Below are 21270 nucleotides of genomic sequence, written 5' to 3' on the forward strand. Positions count from 1 at the left end.
CCAGTTCCCATCTGCCCCAACCACCATGGCCAATGATCACAGGTCATAGGAGCTGTAGTTCATAGGTTTCCCACCCTTGTTCTAGACTAAATACCAGGTCAGAGGTGTTAGTTAAAAGCTAGAAGGTCAGGACTCAGGTGTGACTCCTGACAAATAGGCAGCAACTGCAGAAAGCAAATATGCTCAATGTGAGGAGGGCAAGGAAAGAACTGAATTGAACAAGGGATCTCTGCTGATGTCCAATTCCATGGCCACTGAAAACTGCTAGGGATCACCATAGGTTTATGATATTTTAGAACAGGGATGAGAAACCAGTATCCCTCCAGATGTTGCTGGACTACAGCTTCCATTATCCTTGCCTATTGGCCATGCTGGCTGGGGCTGGAGTTGCAGTCCAACAACATTTGGAGAGCCACAGGTTAGCCATGCCTGCTTTAAAACCAATTTGAAGCACATATTCATGCTTTTCTCTATAACTCTGAAGACTATATAAACTTGTTTTTTTAAAAAAGGAAACACCAAAAACAGATTAGACCAAGTTTCATATTTTATGGTGCTGTTTAGGTGAGAGGAACAGAAAAAGAAACCACATTGCCTAAGGATCATGCATTGTATATAAAGAAATATGGTTTTGAATGTTGCTTGTTGATTTTTCTTCCAGTGTCCGGGACATACGACACGACCATCTTGAATGCGGCACTCCCACCGTACATGTGGTCCTCCACCCTGCCTGCAGGGTCGTCTCTCGGTGGCTACCACAACAACATGACTCAAAGCTCCTCTTTGATGAACACGGCAGCACATTCTACTGGATCAGGTACATGTTCACAGCATCGGCCATAGAAATTCTGCAGACAAGCTCCGAGATAAGCTTTTCTGAAAACCATGAGGTGGCCAGTTGTGGTTACTCAATACCAGAAGTCTTAAAGACCACGAAGGAAGCATGGAGTGTGGATATTCTGCACCATCATTGCTTTCCTACATTTTCATTGCCATTCCTCAGTTGGTTTCAGAACTTGCCTTCACCATACGAGTATAAGTGCTAACCATATTGGAAGTTGGGAAGGAATTTCCCCTTCTGGCCAAATTGCCTAAGTGACTGTTGGAATATGAGGACAATATATCGGATCAGGGTGGGATGTGTGCCCTCTAATGAACTCATTCACTTCAGACATATATATTATTCAATGGAAGGTTAAATTTAGTAAAGCAAATTTAGATAGCTCTGAAGTACAACCAAATACCAGTAAAAGAAGAGTTGTGATGCAGCCAGCTAAACAACAGCTTGCAAGATTAGGGTAAAGGTAAAGGGACCCCTGACCAGTCGTGACCAACTCTGGGGTTGCGGTGCTCATCTCGCTTTATTGGCTGAGGGAGCCGGCGTACAGCTTCCGGGTCATGTGGCCAGCGTGACTAAGCCGCTTCTGGCGAACCAGAGCAGCGCACGGAAACACCGTTTACCTTCCCGCCGGAGCAGTACCTATTTATCTACTTGCACTCTGATGTGCTTTCGAACTGCTAGGTTGGCAGGAGCAGGGACCGAGCAATGGGAGCTCACTCCTTGGCGGGGATTCGAACCGCCGACCTTCTGATCAGCAAGTCCTAGGCTCTGTGGTTCAACCCACAGCGCCACCCGCGTCCCAAGATTAGGGTAGACGTCTGCAAAGGGCGAAGCGCAGTGGTTTTAGGCTAGGAATGGGAAACTTATGACCCTCCAGATGTTGTTGGACTCCAGCTCCCATAAGCCCCAGCCAATATAGTCAATGGTCACTGATGGCAGGAGCGGTCCAGATACAACATCTGGAGGGTCACAGTTTACCCCTCTGCCATGTTTTAGAGACTTCTTTCAGTGTGTGGAATTCAAATGGAAAAGTTTAAAGTTTATTGATCATTCTGCTACAGGACAAGTGATTTGTGTCACGTCCCAGATGTGTTGGAATCTTTCTGACCTCGCCTACATAGTCAACAGTCTCTTCCTTTTTTCCCTACCTTCCCCCACAGTGTTTGGCGTCCCAAACAACTTGGCTCCCAGTTCCCCAGCTCTGCATGCTGGTCTCAGCAGTTCTTCCACAGGTGCGTTTTCTCCCTCCCTCCCTGATCCCACCTGTCAAGATGCGTGGCCATCGGGAGAGGGATATGCAAAGGGTTTGGTCTCCAGTTCTTCATGCCAGTGGCATCAGCACACCTGGACTAGTTTGTGGGATTCGTTTAAAGCTCCCGCTCTGTAAACAGACATGCCTGTTTGAGGGATGGCTTAGAACTCCTGCAGCAGAGGATTAAAAAAAAGTATTTATTGAAGATAATAAAAAATACATAAAATAAATACAAGTGAAATGAGCAACACAAATGTTGCAGTGTGTCCCTGAGCCTGGGTGCCAGTCAGAGGGATGTCCTTACCTGTAACCCAAGCCAGAAGGTCTTCAGGTCTGGCACCCAGGCTTGCATAGCAATTGCTTGCTTTGCAGGTCTCTCAGAACCTAGAAATCAGCAAGGAAGATTTCCACGTCCTTCCTCTAAACTTTGAATTGTAAAGAGAACTTTCAAGCTATTTCCCAAAGTTAAAAGTTTATTCCTGCATAATGTTACAGAGATTTCTGCACTTCTGAGAGGACAATTAGAAATGAATATGAAACATGACAGACTAGCTCAGTTTGTTAGGTGCAGTGTAGGGGAAGTCTTCAATTTTTGTGCATGGGTAATTTCAGACCATTCTTACCTGTGGTGAGTCACTATGGCTGTTTACTAAAAAGAAAAAAAGAAAAAAGGAAACTTGCACCTCACCCCAGGATATTTTTATTTGCAGTATTTGGTGTTCAGAACAACCTGGCTCCAAGCACACTTGGTGTTGCCAATACTGCAACCACAACTGCAGGTAAGGTAACGGAACATTATGAAAATACCTAGTTTATGAGCCATTTGGGTGGCATACATGTACTTGAGAAATTCAGCTCCACGTGGAATATTTTTAAAACCTTTTTTCTGTGCATGCTGGCCATGGATTAGCCTCAGACAGGCCTTTGTAGACAGTTTGATGTTGTGCATATTCACTAACTTCAGTTGTGTCTGGATGCTCCGAGTGAGGCGCTGGGCTATAAACCTGGCCCCAGCATTTGGCAATGTGAAATAAACACCTCAGGCGGTAGATTACTATAGGCATCAGTGACAGCCCCTTGATTGTTCTTCCCGATACCCGCCTCCACTCTGTCACGCAACGGTAAATTAATCAATGCAGAGTCTTCTTCATAAACAGAATAAAACTTTACTGAAGAAAATAAACTTGTTCAGAAACAGCATAGTTAAAGAGCATACACAGAGTGCTCATAGCAGCTATCTTAGTCTTCAGAGAGGCACAGATCTTAGTTATGGATTAACTGGAGCCCTGGAGCCACTCTGTCTGCAACAACACACTCACATACTGAGCAGGGACTGACTCAGAAGACAGACTGAGGCCCAGAGAGATGGCTGGTTACATTTATAGGGAACCCAAGATGAGTCATGAATCACAGTGACGTGGCAGTTTACTGCTAACAGTTACAGCTAGCAGGCTTGAATGATTGTGTAGTCTTCGTAGGCCGTGCCTAGGCCTTGCCTGCTTCTGCTCTCAAGAACCTTTGTCTCATGACACACTCCACTTTGTTGGAGGACAGAGCTGTGTATGCCACACAGCCTGGTGCTTCAGATGCAGTGAAAGAAGTTGTCCCATTTCTACTGTGGAAGCAAGATTCAGCTGCCCCTCTGGCTGGCTTCTGTACATGGAGTAGAGAAGGGGTGCTTTCTGGTCCTTCATCTCACACAGCAAAATGCTGTAGGCTGGCCCTAGCCATAGACAGTGATAGAACACATGCTGTGGATACAGAAAACCGCAGCATCTCTAGGTAGGACTTTCCTGCCTGAAGTCCCAGAGAGCAACTCCTAGTCTGTGCAGAAGACAATACCAGGCTACAGAGACTAAGAGTCTGACTGAGTACAAAGCAACTCCTTAATGTGCCAGATATTGATGAAACAATCACTTATACCCATATGCTAATCACAGTGCAACATATACACATACTCGGGAGTACATACCGGTATCTATAGGATTGCACTGCCAAGCACCCTTTTGTCATTAGGGGTTTGTGAGAGTAGGGCATGCTAAAACCAGGGACCAAGCAGGTTACTTGGGAACCATGCTTGAACCCATGGTGAGTACCATGAGCCTGAACAGCCAAATAGGATTGGTAGAGATGGGACAGCAGACCCTGTACCTAAGTACTGCCAAGTTATCACAATAATACTCACCTGCCTTACAGGGTTGTTATAAGGGTTGTTTGAATAATTGTATTGAAACGCTTTGAACTTTAATAAAATGAAATAAAATATTATTTATTAGTAACTTGCATCTCTCTGCAGAGAAATACCTTTTCCTCTGCTTATTACTAAAAAAATAAATAAATGGTGGTGGTGGGGAAGCAGATGTCTAGATCTCTTTCTTTGGCTTCTACAAACTGTGAACTGAAGTTTTCTCTTCTCCTCCTTTATTAGCAACAGCATATGGAGCAAAGAAGAATACAACCCAGAGCTATGGCGTGACTAGCACTGGTGTGTCCACCTCATCTACAACTGGTGAGTCTTCGTTTTCATTTTGCATTATATGGAAAACCAGTCTCTATATAACTGATGGAATGGTACCTTTTCTGCAATCCATAGTATACACACACATGTCTGCCATGGAATGGGTAGGTGGGGTTGTGTCATGATGTCATAGGCACTACTGAGGACATGCTAGTGGCAGTTTTTTCATGTATAGAAATGTTTGCTGGATGCAGGCGATTAGAAGGGACTCGGGCCTCATACAGACTGACTACCCCCCGCAAACACACAACAATATAAAAATACATTATATTAGGGAAAATTCCTTGCAAAAATCGCATACCAAAAAAAGCCTATTAGGATAAATTTGCACTAAAATGCTGACATTTTTTTTTTTTAAAAAAAGAATTACAAACTGATGTAGAAATGTTGGGAACTAAACTGAACTCCAGATATCACAGGTCTGAAATTCCCATCAGCCCCTACGAATATGTGTTGTTATCCAGATTGTCCACTAGATGCAGCTGCTGCATTTTGAAAACAAGAATAAAGGCCTAGTGCACTAAAGCACTTGGAGAACAGATTAATCTTCTCCCTAGTGCCTGTTTTGCAGCCATTTTTCTCAAAGGGGAGCTGACTTGGATTTACATCATGAAGTCTAATTGCAAAACTGATATCATTGTCCCTAATTTAAAATTTATGCCAGACGGTCTTCACAGAAACATTTCTTCATAGTTTTGTTGGATAAATCAAAGGCAGCAGTTGCTTGCATGGCAATTCCATAAACCCATTATCACTAAAAAAAGAACATATTTTAATCAAGACAGCAGCAAACCCTGCTGTCACCCATATGGGATTTATTCCCTGTTCTCACCCGTATAGACTTTTTCCACCCTGTGCTTTTGCGGATGTTGGTACTTTTGGTGCCTTTGCTAGCATTGCCAAGGGTGTCAAAGCACATAATGCAATAAAACATTTACAAGTCTAGATACTGAAATTGACATTATACAGTCCAAATACTGAAAATGACATTTTGATAGTCCAAATATTTAAATTTACATTTGAGCCTACAGCAGAAAGGGCCAAAAGACCCTAGCAGAAATATATTTTGATACATCCTTTTGGATAGGATGTTCACCTTTTTTTCTTTCTAGCATGTTCCAGTGCCTTTAACAACTATGGCAGGAATTCAATAGATGGAGCTTTCCCCTGTTATATATGTACTGAAAGTGTTAGCAAAAGTGTCTTTCTACCCAGCATAAATTTGTAACCCAATGTGCATTTTGTCTGAATCCAACATTTGTGGAATTTTAAATAACTGTCTGAAAATGGGCAAAGCAATCCTCTACTGCAGTTACACTGGGGCCAGGGATAAGCTGCCGCTACACCGCGGCAGAACAACTTCCCTATCCAACACGTGCTCAGTCCAGTACAGAAAGAGAAAGCACTCCTTGGTGTGTGGAGTGCCTCAGGGTGCGATTCTCTCCCCGATGCTTTTTAACATCTTTATGCGCCCCCTCGCCCAGCTTGTCCGGAGTTTTGGGCTGGGTTGCCATCAGTATGCTGATGACACCCAACTCTATCTGTTGATGGATGGCCACCCTGACTCGGCCCCAGACACACTGGCGAGATGTCTGGAGGCTGTGGCTGGATGGTTACGTGGGAGCCGGTTGAAGTTAAATCCTTCGAAGACAGAAGTCCTCTGGCTGGGGCGGGACAATATGGGATTGAGGGGGCAACTCCCATCTCTTGCGGGGGTGCAATTAGTGCCAGCACCGTCCGTTAAGAGTTTGGGTGTAATCTTCGATACCTCCCTCTCTATGGAGGCGCAGATTACAGCAATAACAAAGGCGGCATTTTTTCATCTCCGCCAAGCTAAGCAGTTGGCCCCTTATCTCTCTCGCCCTGAACTAGCCACTGTGATCCATGCGACGGTCACCTCCAGACTGGATTATTGTAACTCGCTCTACGTGGGGCTGCCCTTGAGACTGACCCAGAAACTCCAGCGGGTGCAGAATGCCGCGGCGAGACTCCTTATGGGGTCTTCACTGCGAGATCACATTCATCCGGTACTATACCAGCTGCACTGGCTCCCGGTGGAGTACAGGATCAGGTTTAAGGTGCTGGTTTTAACCTTTAAAGCCCTATACGGCCTAGGACCCTCGTACCTACGGGACCGCCTCTCCTGGTATGCCCCACAGAGAAACCTACGGTCTGCAAATACTAACATCCTCAAGGTCCCAGGCCTCAGAGAGGTTAGGCTGGCCTCAACTAGAGCCAGGGCCTTCTCGGCTGCGGCTCCAATCTGGTGGAAGGCTCTGTCACAAGAGACTAGGGCCCTGCGGGACCTGACATCTTTCCGCAGGGCCTGCAAGACAGAGTTGTTCCACCAGGCCTTTGGTCAGGGCGCAGCCTGACTCCCTCCTCTGGCAACCTGCACAGAATTTTGCTTAATCGGTTGCCATTAATTTGATTTTAATTAATTTTTATAATGAAATATTTTTAGAATGTGTGATTATTTGATTGTTTGCTTATTTGATTATTGTTAGCCGCCCTGAGCCCGGCTTCGGCTGGGGAGGGCGGGATATAAATAAAATTTATTATTATTATTATTATTGGGAATAAAAAATGTAAATGCCTCAGAAATGCATCCTTGGCAACACCAGCATTGCCCACCAATCCCAGGGCATGGCAGATGCTATGCACTCACACCAGCCAGAGAACAGAGGGAGGCATTCCATGCCAGCTGATCTGAGGGCAAGGCCATAGTGCAGTGATGCCACAGTGCCTCCAGCACATGAGTTCAGCAGCACAAGGAGCAGCATACTGCTCCCAAGAAAACTTGGGTTCCCCTGCAAGGTGGGATCTATGCATATGTACAGCCTCAGAACTTGATCAGTGTCCTCCTGGCAATCACCAGACCAACCTTTTGCCTGTGGAGCCACTCCGCCAGCACGTCCGAGTCCTTCTCTTGGCATTTATGCCATGCTTGTGGTGTATCTGGCATGCCACCCGCTTAGCATGGTCTGCCACCAAACTCTGTAGTCTGGCATCCGACAGATCTTCACTAAAAAATTGTCCCCTAAATATGGAAATCCAAATGTTCAGGTCCCCAAAATATATGATGAAGCTGGAACAGGGAAATGGCAGATTCCTGCCAACAGCTTGGATATTCATAGGGCTATTGTGCAATAGTTGCATGCTTTCATTTACTTTTACCTTTTTCAATGCCATCCAGCTGCTACTACCACAGGCTCTCAGAATGATGACATCCTGCGCAAGGACTGCAAGTTCCTGCTCCTAGAGAAAGAGAACGTGGCTCCCAAGAAAGATGTGGAGCTGCTGATCATGACCAAGGACAGTGGAAAAGTTTTCAGTGCTTCCGGCACGGGGCTCAGTGGAGGTTTGTTTCCTGCCTCGTTCTCATGTGTCACACCCATTGGCAACTTTAAACTTAACTCAGACATTACTTTGGTGGGGTAGAAGCTGCCTTCCTATGGTCTAGTTTTATACTAGGTCTAAATGGGGAGACAGCATAATTCCTTCCCATGCAAATGTTAACTGACTCCCAGCTCCCATGCTGTTTGTTTGTTTATCAAGATTCATATACCACTGAATATTCAAAAACTATAAGTAGTTTATGTAAAACTCTTGTGGTAACATATGAACTGGTCCTACAATGCATGTATGCAAGGTATTTTTCAGGGCTTGGTTGTGCTACATCTCATTAGGTATCCAGTGACCAGCATGTGGTGGCTCTTAGTTCAGCTATCGGTGCTGCCATTGAGATCATCTGTGGGAGCAGTGCAAGTTGCATCTGCCAAAAGGTTCTCCCAGTCACTTCTGGTTTGCTTCTAAAGCCCCTGATCTGAAGTGTGGAGAGCTCGTTTCCAGTCCCTGTGTATTCACAAAATCAGTGGCTATGTGGTTATCCTGGGAGTAGTGGAGTCATATTTTTGGTAGACAACGTAATCACCCCATAATAACTAAGTCAACATAAATAAGGAAGAAGATTGTTCCAAAGGTACTGGAACTTGGTCAGTTCAGACATACCAGGTGTGATATCTACTGTGAGATGTATTTCTAAATGTATTTTGTTTGGGCTGTTTACAGGCTGTTATTCAGAAGACACCCTAAAGAAAGACAAGCAAGCTTTCTCTTCCTCTTATGCCGGAGATTCCTATCTGAAATCAGAAACAAATGGTAAGCCTCTGATACTCTGCCTTGAAGTGGGAATAATATTTTTCCAACATAGCTATAGAAATAAATATGTGTGTTCTTGTATACACTAACATACATGAAAATTGTTTAGGTGGCTATTGTACCATGGAATTACGTGTTGAGAACTGGATGTAATTTGTGGCTTCTTGGCACCTATACATGATAAAACAATGTTTTCCCCTCTATACACATGTGCTAGAAAGTGCCATGTGCAGGAAATAATTGAGGTGTTGCTATAGTCATTCTGGAGGTGAAAGAAGTGCTTTAGGGTGAGTCGGGTTTTTTTGGGGAAAACATTTTCTTTAAAGGTATCTTTCTTGTGGTTGTGCATGGGTGTTTGCAACTGTTGCTTTCTATTTTTGCAGATGCTTCTGCACCATTATTTTTAGGGTTTCTTATCCTTTTCCATTTTTTAAAAATTCCAATGTGGGTTGCAGAAACCTGTCTAATACTTACCACCCTTAATGATGAAAATTGCAAAATTGTGGCCCTATTATCTGATCAGTGAAGCCACACTGTAACTGTTTTTCTCATGATCCTTGTTTGGATTGGCAGCTGTTGCCCTGGCTTGAATTTCATTTAGAAATAGTGTGGCTGCATGTAGGAAGACTATTTAGCATTTGTTCTTGTTTTTCTAATAGGAGGACTAAGATCTATTTCAACAAAGGACAAAGCTACTTATGCAGGTGAGTGTGTCTGCCTTAGAAGGGAAGCAACGTTTTATAGTGATTATAGCTTTAAAATGTCACTAGGTAAAATGTAGCCCCGCTAACAGCTGATATGCAGAGGCACAACAGAACTACAACCCAAAGCTCAAATGTTCCTTAACATGCCAACTAATGTCAATGACACTCCAGTAGAAATGTTTCAGTCCACTGGGGATTGCAACTTGCAATCACAACCCACCAGGGAGTTCTCCTGTCTATGCCTCACAAGCGAACAGAAGCTGCACAAGAGCTCACTTAGTGTTTTCATGTACTTTTACTGAGTCCCGAATATCAATCCCAGATGTCTCCCTTACTTCAGTTGCTAGAGAGTTTCCCCAGAGGAAGTGTAACGCTATTTGAAATCTTTTGTTAAGCTTTAAAATCTTTCTTACTCCCATTGATTTTGGCAGAGACTTAAACTGGGGAGTTCTGGTTCATTTCTTGTGATTTTAATCACTTCATGACACAAACCCTCACCAAGTTTGGGATGTTACATTTAAAGAAAGATAAATATAATGGCTGTGTTCAGACATCAGATGAACCATAACTGATCCATGGTGGGAATGAGCAGTAACCTCACATTACTTGGTGTGCCCTTTCCCTTTCATAGCCACAAGGAGAAGTTTGGAAGCATTTGCTTCCATTTTTTAAAATAACTACAGTGTGACACATTGTTCAAGCCCCACAAACTATGGTTAATCCTAACTATGGCTTGTTTGAAAGAAGCCATCTTCACACTACTGCAGTTTTGAAGTTGGCTTGTTTCAGAAACCCAAAGTTAAGTTTAGGTGGTAGCTAAATGTGATTACAGTGGTACCTCGCAAGACGAATGCCTCGAAAGACGAAAAACTCGCAAAACGAAAGAGTTTTTCGTTTTTTGAGTTGCTTCGCAAGACGGATTTCCCTATGGGCTTGCTTCGCAAGACGGAAACGTCTTGCAAGTTTGTTTCCTTTGTCTTGCAAGTTTGTTTCCTTTTTCTTAAAACCGTGCATTCACTTCAAGGAGCAACACATAGCATGCGGTGTGGTAGCCTTTTTTGAGGTTTTTGAAGACTTTGGTAATTTTTGAAGCTTTTCCAAAGTCTGTGCTTTGCAAGACGAAAAAATCGCAAGATGAAAAAACTTGCGGAACGAATTAATTTCGTCTTGCGAGGCACCACTGTAATTAGAGCTGTACTAGGGGAGAAAGGAATAGTGGGGAGTTCATGAACCAAAGGGAGGGGGCTCAGCTCATCCTAGTCATTATATTAACCATGGTTTGTCATTATTCCCAAATGAAACCATTATGGAGAGAACTTCAAAGAGTGTGTGTGTGTGTGTGTGTGTGTGTGTATGGTGTTGGAAAGTGCTATGCAATTTCTATGTGATGAAGGCCAATTTATAAATTTGGTTAATAATCATTAAGTGGAAGGCACTAAGTAAAAGAATCTTGACAAACATTTGTGTGGGACACCTTGGAACATTTTCCAGCCTACACCTTTGAGGACCCACACTCTCTTGTCTAACCTGCTTTTACTGTTATGTCTCTTCTCACTATAGAAATCCGAGGTGATGATGGATGTGGTGGAGCAGGAGCTGCTCCAGCCTGGTGCCCCTGTGCCTCCTGTTGCAGCTGGTGGAAGTGGCTCTTAGGCTTGCTGCTAGCTTGGCTGCTTCTCCTTGGTCTACTCTTTGGGCTTATTGCTCTGGGTAAGTTATTACAAGTGAACAGGAGAAGTGATGGGTTGCAGCTAAGGAAGGGGATGGCTTAGTAACAACACAAGAGGAGACCAACAGGATCAGGCTAAAGGCCAATCTAATCCAGCATCCTGTAGTCACAGTGGCCAACCAGGTGCCTATGGGAAGTCTGCAAAAAGTCTGTACCAATTACTACTGAGCAATCAAAACAAACATGGGGAGGAAAGTTAAGCCATTGATTATGATGAGAGCATGGTCTTAAATTATTTAGGACTGGGTTGAAGGGATCTAGGCAAAGTTCTCTGTGAAGAACCTGGGAAGCCCAAGTACCATTCTGTTTTTCTCCCCATGAGCAATGCAGGAAGGATGCCTTCACTGAAAAGGAACAATTCAACTTAATTACATATTTTCACTTCGGTTAGAGAACTGACCAATCTGAGTTGATTGGCCAGTCATATGATGATATAGAATTTCGTAGGTACCTGTAAAATACTCTGGGTATGTATAACTAACATGGGGCTTGAACCCACATCCCTGAGATTAAGAGTCTCATGCTCTACCAGCTGATATATATATATATCACACATACATCCTCTGAGAATCTACTGTTCACTCCTTTGGAAGAAGCTCTCTATCAGAATTGTTAAATTTCCCACAATTCAAGAAGGTTTTCTGTTGCACTCTCCCCACCCCTAGGCATTTTATATTCAGTAAGTTCCCCACATTCATAACTATTTGTGATTATTATGGTATTGGGGCAGTCACACAAAACCTCACTTTCAATACTGTTTGTATCTGCAAAAATGTGGGGGCAGTCACATTGCTTCACTTCCAGTTACTGCATATCCCAAACTTCCTGGTGAAACCCTATAACTTTTTCTATCACAAATGGTCTGGGTTTTGTTTGGGTTTTTTGGTCAGTTTTTGTTGTTCTATAGTTCCTCTGGATAGTGCTAATATAGTAGCATTGGGGACACTTCACAGTGCAAGTAAAAGCAGAATAAATCCACTAGTAATGTACCATTTCTGAATCAAGAACTTGTTGAAGAATACACCTGTGATAAAACAGCAGTCTGGAGGACTCCTAAGTTTCATCTCAGTTCTGGAAAAGCAGAATGGAGGCACGGAGTGGGGACTAAAGTTGTATTCACACGTGCAAATAGTAAAACCAATGATCATCTAATTCTTTGTTTTAACCTCTTTCAGCGGAAGAAGTGAAGAAGCTGAGATCCCGGGTGGATATCCTTGAATCCCAAGCCAGCCGCTGGCAGGTTCAACCCAATACAGTTGAAAACGTACATGCTGTACATTCTGAGAGATATAAAGCAGTACAGGGTGATATTAATGACGATCAGTTGTGGTTTTTAATGAAGAAGAGGCTGGATGTGGAGCGAAGCAAAGGTGAGGAGCCCACAAAATTCCACAAGGATAGGAAAAGAAGCAACGTATTTGCCAGAAAATGTGTAGTGTTCTTTAGCTACACTCCTAAATTTCCTATAACACAATTAAACTGGAGGGAGAGAATGGAGCATAATTGAATTATGTGGACTTTGAGGTCAGTCCAAACCAATCTGTATATTTGTATAAAGCAAAAGACTAAACTAAACTAAAATTAAAGACTAACACTTTTTTCTGGTCTAAGTTTTAATGAATGGAGTGCAATTCCAGAGGTTATCTGAAATAATGCCATACCCAGATGTCCAGAGGGTGGAGCATTCATTCCTTTCCTCCAGTACTGAGGATCCTTATATTTGAGAAAGCTGCTGTATCAAGCGACATGATACTGGGAAAATTAGGAGCAAATTAGGCTTCCATTGGCTCCAGGATGCCATGTTTACTCCCTGGCTTTAAACATTCTAAGAGATTTCAAACTGGATGACACTATGCAGCCTAATTTTGTGATAATGGGCAAGTAGTCTAAAGAAGATCCATAGCCAACTGAAAGGGTTCCAGGACAAAATGCATCTGGTTGCCTAACTGCACATACATTCCACTTAATTGCACTGCCTTTCTGTCATTATATTAAGCCAGAAGTAGTTTTGGGTCATTTGCACAACAGAAATATGACTAGCATTTTGTTTCATTTGCAGGTTATTTCCAAGGAGAACCAGGACAGAAAGGTACCTGTGTGCTGCATCTCTGTTTTGATATGTACTGTATTAGGGATCTCTCTTGGTTTCAGTAATGCGTGTCATAGAAATTAACAAGTGTTTAGGATGGGTTTCGCCTCTCCCGATAATTATGATTCTCAACCCAGAATGGGGTTCTATGAGAAAGTTGAAGTACTACCTTTCTTGTGATTCTCCATGGGAAGCCATGATAGATAAACCACTTTCAAGCCAGTTTCAAACTGGTTTAAATGGATTGCATGCAACACTACATAAGCAATGTTCTACTTGTGCAATGGGACGTCCCCTTCCCTTCCTCTCCCTGTGCTCCTCACAAAATCTATTCCAGAGAATCCCCCAACCTCGAGCAGATTTTGAGGGTGCTCATTTTTAAGGGGCTGCAGGGGAGAGGGGAGAATGGGAAAGTTTTGTTGCGCTAGGGGAAGTCTGCTGCATGAGATGAATGGCAGCATTAGACACAAGCCAATTTGTTTAAAATTTAGAGAATTCACAGGAAAAAATTATTCCAAAGAAATACAGAGAAAGGTGTAAGGAGTAAACTGGTTCAGCTGAGCTGAAGAGCTGATTGACCTAGAGATGGCTTTGACACTGCCTTTTATGATCTCCCAGAACTACCCCCATGTGTGACAGTAATTAGAGAGATGTTGATAAAATGAGCAAAGCCTTATTTTGATCTGACAACTGATGCATTTCTGTCCCTTTTGTTCTGTCTTAGGCGATATGGGCACCCCAGGTGAGTTTATGATTCTCAGTTCCTATGTGCTATGACAACTTATTTGGAGTAACTGTTCTTTGTGTGTGAGCATGTGTAAACCTGTACAGGTGCTCTAATTATGCCATCATTATGTGAAATGGGGGCGGGAATCAATAGTCTAAATGCTGAATTGTTTAGCGTCTGATATTAAGCAACAATTGTTGTTAAGGAAGAGATTAGTATTGGGCACACCTACCTAACAATTGTGGTACTATCTGAGATGTAAAAGTTCAGAAATTCTAATATTATTGGAGTGCTAGTTATATATGTGCACTGAAAAAGAGAAGAGAAATTTGGATTTTGCAGGTAGGGTGCTTAAAATTAGTGGGGAGGAGAATAGCAGCTGTTACCACAGAACACCTTGTTCATTTTCTCTGCTTCCCACTGTGATCAGTTGCTGCAACTTGATCTGTTTTGTCAAGTCTGAACATCACAAGCACAATGAGAGGTACCTTAAAGTTGACTTGCAACAATTTGCAGTAAGGCACTTAGATTGCCTTTGTATTAGATGATACTCATTGGAAGACGAGATGGAAAAAAAGAGTGATTACTGACAGATTCCTTCACTAAGGACAGATTGGTCTCTGCAGGGGAGTAGGCAGAACTGTAGAACTCAAATACTGAAAATTTAATATATGATACTAGACTTCATTTTAAATCAAATCTGGGAGTGGTTTACCATAGTAGAACTCAGTGTTTGATCCCCACATTCTTATTTTTTTAAACTTGCCCTTAAACTGATGCTGTTTCAGACCAACTCTTCTGGTTATTGCCACAGTTCATTGAAAATGTTAAATTTGAAGCAACAATCAAAACTTGAATTCAGATATTAATGCTGATTTCATTTCAGCTTCTCTACATTTCCCTGCATGTCACAAAGTAGCAGTGCATAGCTCTTTTTAATATCATTTGTTTCATTTTCTAAAAAGAAAAATAATGTCGTTTTAACAGGTATTCCTGGCATCCCTGGGCGTGAAGGGCCAAAAGGACAGAAAGGCAGCATGGGTAAGCAGATCAAAGAATAATGAGCAATTTGAGTCAGAGAGCAAGCCAGAATGCAGGGCCAGAAACGCTAGATCTCAGGTAGACCTTGTTGCTCAAGCAAAGCTTCAACTGTGACAGGAAGCCCTCTTATACATCCAGCCCAGGACGAGCCAATGGCCAAGTCAGTCTGAAAGGCTCTTTCCCGAGAAGTCAGTGACACCGCTTGCCTTATTAGGTAGCATCCAGCAGTTCCTGATATTTTCCTGAGAAGCCGCAGAGAAATGGCTCAGCACATGGGGCAGCAGGCAGCTGCTACTGACACAGGGGAATTTTTTAGCTCAACTGAGTAGAATGTGGCATATGTTGGGACCTGGATTCTAAGGTACTGGTTCTCCTCAGGTGAAACCGGCATGGAGGGTCCCATGGGACAAAGAGGGCGAGAGGGACCTCCTGGACCTCGTGGAGAGCCTGGTGCACCTGGATTTGGACAGAAAGGTGACAGAGGTAAACAATACTTTTGTGTCTTGCTTTCCCACCTACCATTGTTGATCACTTCTATGAATATTACAAAATTATTGTGGGAAGGGAGGCCCTCTTAATAGATGTTTTTTCTTATGACAGTGGCTTTCAAACTTCTACTTTCAAGCTACACTTGCTACTTCAGCTTGTCTACCAAAGAATGTCTGACAGGAAATCCTGTGCATTGTAAAGGATGTGATATTTGACCATGACTAGGACTTTTGGAGCTCTGTTGCCGCACACCAACCCCAAAACACACTTGACACCCCTGTGTCTACTATATATTGCTGGGGAAGTTCAGTGGTAATGGTCAAGTTGCCTTTCAGGGGAACTTACCCAGATAAAATTCCTAGGAACCCCATGAAAAACACTGCCTTAATATTGTGCATGGGTATGACAATAACTGTGACATAAGCTATGCTTGGATAGTTTCAACAGTTGCATAAAATGGCAGCAATACTGTTGTGGAAAAGGCAGTAACAGTATGGTATTTTTCCGAATGACATAAATGTAAGAAAGTTTGGGCTGAGAGATGAGTTTGTTTCCCAGTAATGTACTGTCTGTTGTACTTTAATTACTCATTAATCAGCGATACAAACAGGGCTGGGGATCACAACTGCATGCCCCTCAGATGCCAAGTAAATGGGACTACCAGCCCTTAGTCATTCATATGAATAATGGGATACAATGAAACTACATAGAACTCTGGTTCCTACTGAATGTGTCTTTCTGCCCATGGTGTTGAGGGGTGAGGTGACGAAAGAGAGGCTTGGAAAATACTACTCAGCTGCTGTCCCCCAAACGCTACCTAACTGTAAACTTATATTCTGAATGGGGTCACCTGCCTATCTCATAGACTATGTAACCAACCCCACCAACCACATTGGCATCAACAGGGTCAGGAAGAGAAGCATCTTCCTGCTAAGGCTGAACATAATAACAAACATCAGTGCTGTGTAGTTGGTCTTCATGGTTCAGGGCCATGAAACCAAGGAGAAACATGACAGAAAGAATTAGGTTTCAGTAGGTTACTTAATGGATATCTCTCACATTTTACTCTGCAGGTACTCCTGGCGAACCAGGACCTCAAGGTCCCCCCGGTGCCCCAGGTTCTGTTGGTCTCAAAGGTAAATTTAGTCCCTAGCAAGGAAAAACAACAAATAAAAAACACACAAATAAAAAAGCTCAACAGTTATCTATGAAGGAAACATGAGTTGCAACAGTGAGGCTGAACGCATTAATAGTACCAGTTACAGATAGGTAGCCGTGTTGGTCTGCCATAGTCAAAACAAAACAAATTCCTTCCAGTAGCACCTTAAAGACCAACTAAGTCAGTTCTTGGTATGAGCTTTCGTGTGCATGCACATCTGAAAAAGTGTGCATGCATTAATAGTACTTCACTTTTTTACCCCTTGGCTTTATTGTGACAAAGGAAATATTTGAGGCTATTCAGAATAAACTGCATGTATATTTTAGAATACAATGGAGTAGTTCTTAGTTATCCTCTGTCGTTGTATTTACATACACAAATTCTCTGTATGGTCATTGATGTGTTTTTAAAAGAAATCTATTTTTAACCTAGACTGTAGTGTAGGCTAAGGGTACTTCTAGATGCATCTAATATTGCAAACAGGTTGTTCAGATATTGCAAACATGCTGTTGGCAACTGGTTTCTTTACCTATAAATGGTAAATCTAGATTAAATGGGGGAAAATGCAGGCCAGCATTTTTTATGCCAACCATGTTGTCTTGGTGCTACAAAAAGTTGCGTGCATGAGATTGCAGATGTATTGTTTGTTCATCTTTAAATCACATAATCCTGAGCAGTTGCAATGTTTCCTTTTCTAGGTATGATGGGTTCACCAGGTCCCCATGGTCCTCCTGGTAAGTATCATGTTCTCATTATGTAGTTGTAAAATATAGTAAACCCAGGTACTGTAACTGGCAGCATCTGGTATATTGCTTCTCTCCTGGCTCAAAAGTAGTAAAACTATACAAAAGGAAAAAAAGAAAAGAGAGAGCTACAAATAAAATATGTCATCCACTCAATTTTCTGCTTTTCAGAAACTTCATATATTATGTGCTTGACCCTTATTGCTTTTACTTTTCTTTTTAGGTCCTCCTGGGCTTCAAGGATTTAGAGGTGAAGCTGGTCTCCCAGGTGGTAAAGGTATGAATCAGCGCCCAGAGCCCAACTTATCTGTTTCAAATTATAGGAGAGAAAATAATATATGGTTCTTTTCTGCCACTATCTATTGAGTACCTATAGCAGATAGTTGAATCCCTATCCCAAGGAGGACATGGGAGCACCTCTTCACTGAAATTAACTAATAAAATGAAGAATATAAATAATTTAAATGGTGAGGGTAACAGTTTTAAAAAGTGGGTGCATGCATGCATTCATGGAAAAATAAAGAAGAGAAAGAGAGAGTGCCATGTTCAAAATTGCATGTATTTTTTAATTTGCTAGTGAATTGACATGTGTTGGGAAAAGGCCTTTGGATATCATTTATTTATTTACCCCTCTCTTTACCCAAAAAAGCTCTCAGAGTGGATTTCATAAAATGAATAAAAACAAGGCAGTCTAATCCAGATTACATTGAGCATTTAAAGATATTTGGGGTGTGTAGAATCCTCCCTTAGGAGTTTAACAAATGCCCTACCTTCTCTGTTCCTTTCATTCAAATATGGATGGATGATTTTACTCTCCAATGTTTTTGCCCCAATTCCATTGTGTTTGTGTGTTTTTAGGTGAAAGAGGAGCCACGGGAGTACCTGGAACCAAAGGTATGCTGGATAATAATATGTGATTCCTCAATAGCTATCAGACTCCTATTTCCCCAGTCACTGGGGTGTTCCTTATATGTTTGCCATTAATATGTTTTTTTGCTTTGATGGGGAAGTTTCAGTGTGAATTAATTGCATAATATCAACTTTCCTTTTTGTGTTTTCCTTTTAGGAGATCAAGGGGAAAAAGGACCCCGTGGTCTTACAGGTATGTAGTAAATTATCAAGGATTTTGAAAGGACAACACATGAACATCCATGCTTGCCCATGAAAACTAAGAGGTGTGCCTGGAAGGTTGTCATCCTTGAGGACAGGCAGGAAGTGAGGGAGCTTTTCCCTAGTTCTAAGGAGAACCATGGGCTCCCTCCATTCAAAAGGTAGAAAACCCGAAAGATCAGGAAGGTTTTTTCTGGGAGCATCAGCGATGGGAGCTTATGACAGGAACTAAGACTTGGCCACTGACTCTCACCCAGGTCTTGATGCTCTGATGTGATCTCAAGAGAAGCACCTGCAAGAATTGCATGTTGTATTTTAATCTGATATTGAAGACGGTTACATAGTTCACCTCTTTGGTTCTTATACCAGCAGCAACCCATTAAAGCAGAACTGTGCACATCATTCTAAGCCATTCCTGTTTGATTTGCAGGTGAACCAGGTTCCCGAGGACTACCTGGGCCTCCAGGTGAAGCAGGAGCTAAAGGATCAGTAGGTGAGTGAAAATATATTATATTGACCTTTCTGGAAGATAATCTACTTCAAACCACTGTCTCTAGGACTCTTGGATCATAAGATCCAAGTCAATCTGAGGGACTGAAATTTAGCTGCCTTCAAAAGACAGAAAGCATTTTTTTAAATGCAGTTCAGTGTAGGCTCCCTTCCAACTCTACAATTCCGTGATTCTATGTTCCTCGCTGTTGGGGGATGCAAGAGGTGTGACTGGCATATGTGCATGTTTTAAGTCATGTGTGAATGATCTCTTTGTGTCACTTAGTGAAGGCTAGCATGGATATGAAAATGTATTCCGGTCTTCTGTACACTTGATCATTGATAAGATTATATTGGCCCAGGTCACATGCCATAGTAAACCATGGTTTATTTGAATGAGCAGTGTGCTGTCGTATGCTGTTCAAAAGTTATCTTGGTGCTGCTCCCCTGCTCTTGATGCTGCTGCTGCTGCTGCTGCTGCTGCATTGGTTTGAAACAAGCCAGAGTCTAGTTTGTCATGCAGTCTGAATCCAGGTTTGTGGTTTGTTTTCCTCAAACAAATCCTAAGTAGTAATTCAGGAACCAACTCTGACTACCACTTGTGGGGTTCTGGCTTGGTTTATTCACAGTGAAGCAGCAGCAGAAATTTGAGGTGAGTGCCATGGGCACTTTTAAGCACTGTGCACCAGCACAATACCTGTTCACTTATGTACTATGCATTTTTGAAAGTTGTGCATCTCTTCATTATGCAGTTGAACACTTCTTAAGATATTATAGTGAAATTTTGCATGATCATTCCTGAGGTCAAGGAGCAGGTTTTCTTCTATGTTTGGATATAATCGGATGCCATTTTGAATCAAGGTGGTAGGCTGAAACTTTAAAAATGGCACTGATTTTTGGATTTCATAGAATTCCTGAACATTGTGATGAAAGCAGCTACTAGTATATGATGTACATTATACAAATATATCTTCAGCCAAATGTACTTGAACTTTAAACAATTAGCTATGTTCCTCTGTATGGCTTTGTGTTAAGTAACAAATACATATGATTCTATGATATACTGTATATAACTAACCAACTCTTTTGTCTGTATAGGTCCACCAGGACCAGATGGACGGCAAGGCTCCAGAGGTAGATGATTGCTTTCTTTTTCTTTTAATGATAGAGAAAAACGTGAAAAAAATAACACCAAATGGGTCTGGACATGGATTTACAATGTTCTACCACCATAATTTTTTATGACGGTGGTGTATCTTGCATAGCAAGATCTTCTACCAAATCCCATGGTGCTTAGCTTGCAGATCTCAAATATAGCATTGCACATTTGGTTGTAGTTTTGTTTTTATCAGTGTATCACTTCTTAATGTTTCATAGCAAGCAATTCAGAAATAAAATAAGTAAACAAATGAAATAATAGTACAGTTCCATTGGTCTGAGTAGGTCTGAATTTCAGTGAACATTGCTGTTGCATAAAATGAAAATACTAATTCTCCAAGCATCTTCATTATTTCCTAGGAGAGCAAGGTCTTATGGGATTGCCAGGCCCACGAGGCCCACCAGGACCTCCTGGAGATGCAGGGCAACCAGGTAATAAAAGTCAAACCAAACACATTAATTGGTTGTTAAGCAAATGAACAGCCGCTGGCAGGTGTTCTTGTTTTCATGTGGAGAGTGCCCTTTGCCACTGAAAAGTTCCCTTCAAACTGAGGAGCAGAGGTGGAAGACCAGGACTTAGCCTTAGCCTTGAAGGAACATCAGGCTCCCCATAGGAAGAGGAGCAGGGAGGCAAGAAAGATTGAGAAGGGGAAGGCAAGTAGCTTGGTTCCCATGAGGGAAAGTGAAAATCCTGGAGGTACTTTGGGATAGGAGGATAATCTTAATTCGTTCGTATATTCATTTTACCCAAAGTCATCATTCACTGAGGAGACTGTTTGCAAGCTGGTTCATATTCAGCATAGAGACTCAGGAAAGGGAACTGTACCATTATGGTGGCAGAAAAGAGGTGTGTGTGTGTGTGTGTGTGTGTGTGTGTGTGTGTGTGTGTAAAGAACTTCTATATCAGCAAAATGAAAAAGGAGGCCAAAAGGGAAGACATTGCAGGTACTGAGGCTAAAAATGACAAACACATGAAGGAAGAGTTAAGCAAGTAGGTGCAAAAAAGGCAAGGGCTGATCATAGATGTACTGAAAAGGACTAGGCAGCAGTGGATCCCATT

At 42.3% G+C, this 21270-nt stretch overlaps 1 protein-coding gene across 2 annotated transcripts in view; it reads left to right on the forward strand.

Moving 5' to 3' along the window:
* Positions 1–21270, forward strand: part of COL17A1 (collagen type XVII alpha 1 chain) — a 60464-nt gene that overhangs the window by 16312 nt on the left and 22882 nt on the right. For both annotated transcript variants that reach the window (XM_081863376.1, XM_081863377.1), the window contains 21 exons: positions 662–817; positions 2002–2073; positions 2804–2872; positions 4522–4602; positions 7808–7972; positions 8683–8772; positions 9432–9476; positions 11037–11186; positions 12381–12575; positions 13265–13294; positions 14019–14036; positions 15009–15062; positions 15441–15545; positions 16625–16687; positions 17409–17444; positions 17677–17730; positions 18312–18347; positions 18520–18555; positions 18994–19056; positions 20151–20186; positions 20571–20642. In XM_081863376.1, the coding sequence (XP_081719502.1) occupies positions 662–817; positions 2002–2073; positions 2804–2872; positions 4522–4602; positions 7808–7972; positions 8683–8772; positions 9432–9476; positions 11037–11186; positions 12381–12575; positions 13265–13294; positions 14019–14036; positions 15009–15062; positions 15441–15545; positions 16625–16687; positions 17409–17444; positions 17677–17730; positions 18312–18347; positions 18520–18555; positions 18994–19056; positions 20151–20186; positions 20571–20642 (1626 nt within the window). The remainder of the gene's footprint in view (positions 1–661; positions 818–2001; positions 2074–2803; positions 2873–4521; positions 4603–7807; positions 7973–8682; positions 8773–9431; positions 9477–11036; positions 11187–12380; positions 12576–13264; positions 13295–14018; positions 14037–15008; positions 15063–15440; positions 15546–16624; positions 16688–17408; positions 17445–17676; positions 17731–18311; positions 18348–18519; positions 18556–18993; positions 19057–20150; positions 20187–20570; positions 20643–21270) is intronic.

The sequence above is a fragment of the Podarcis erhardii genome, assembly GCF_964252035.2.
Source record: "Podarcis erhardii genome assembly, chromosome: 5".
Taxonomy (NCBI): domain Eukaryota; kingdom Metazoa; phylum Chordata; class Lepidosauria; order Squamata; family Lacertidae; genus Podarcis; species Podarcis erhardii.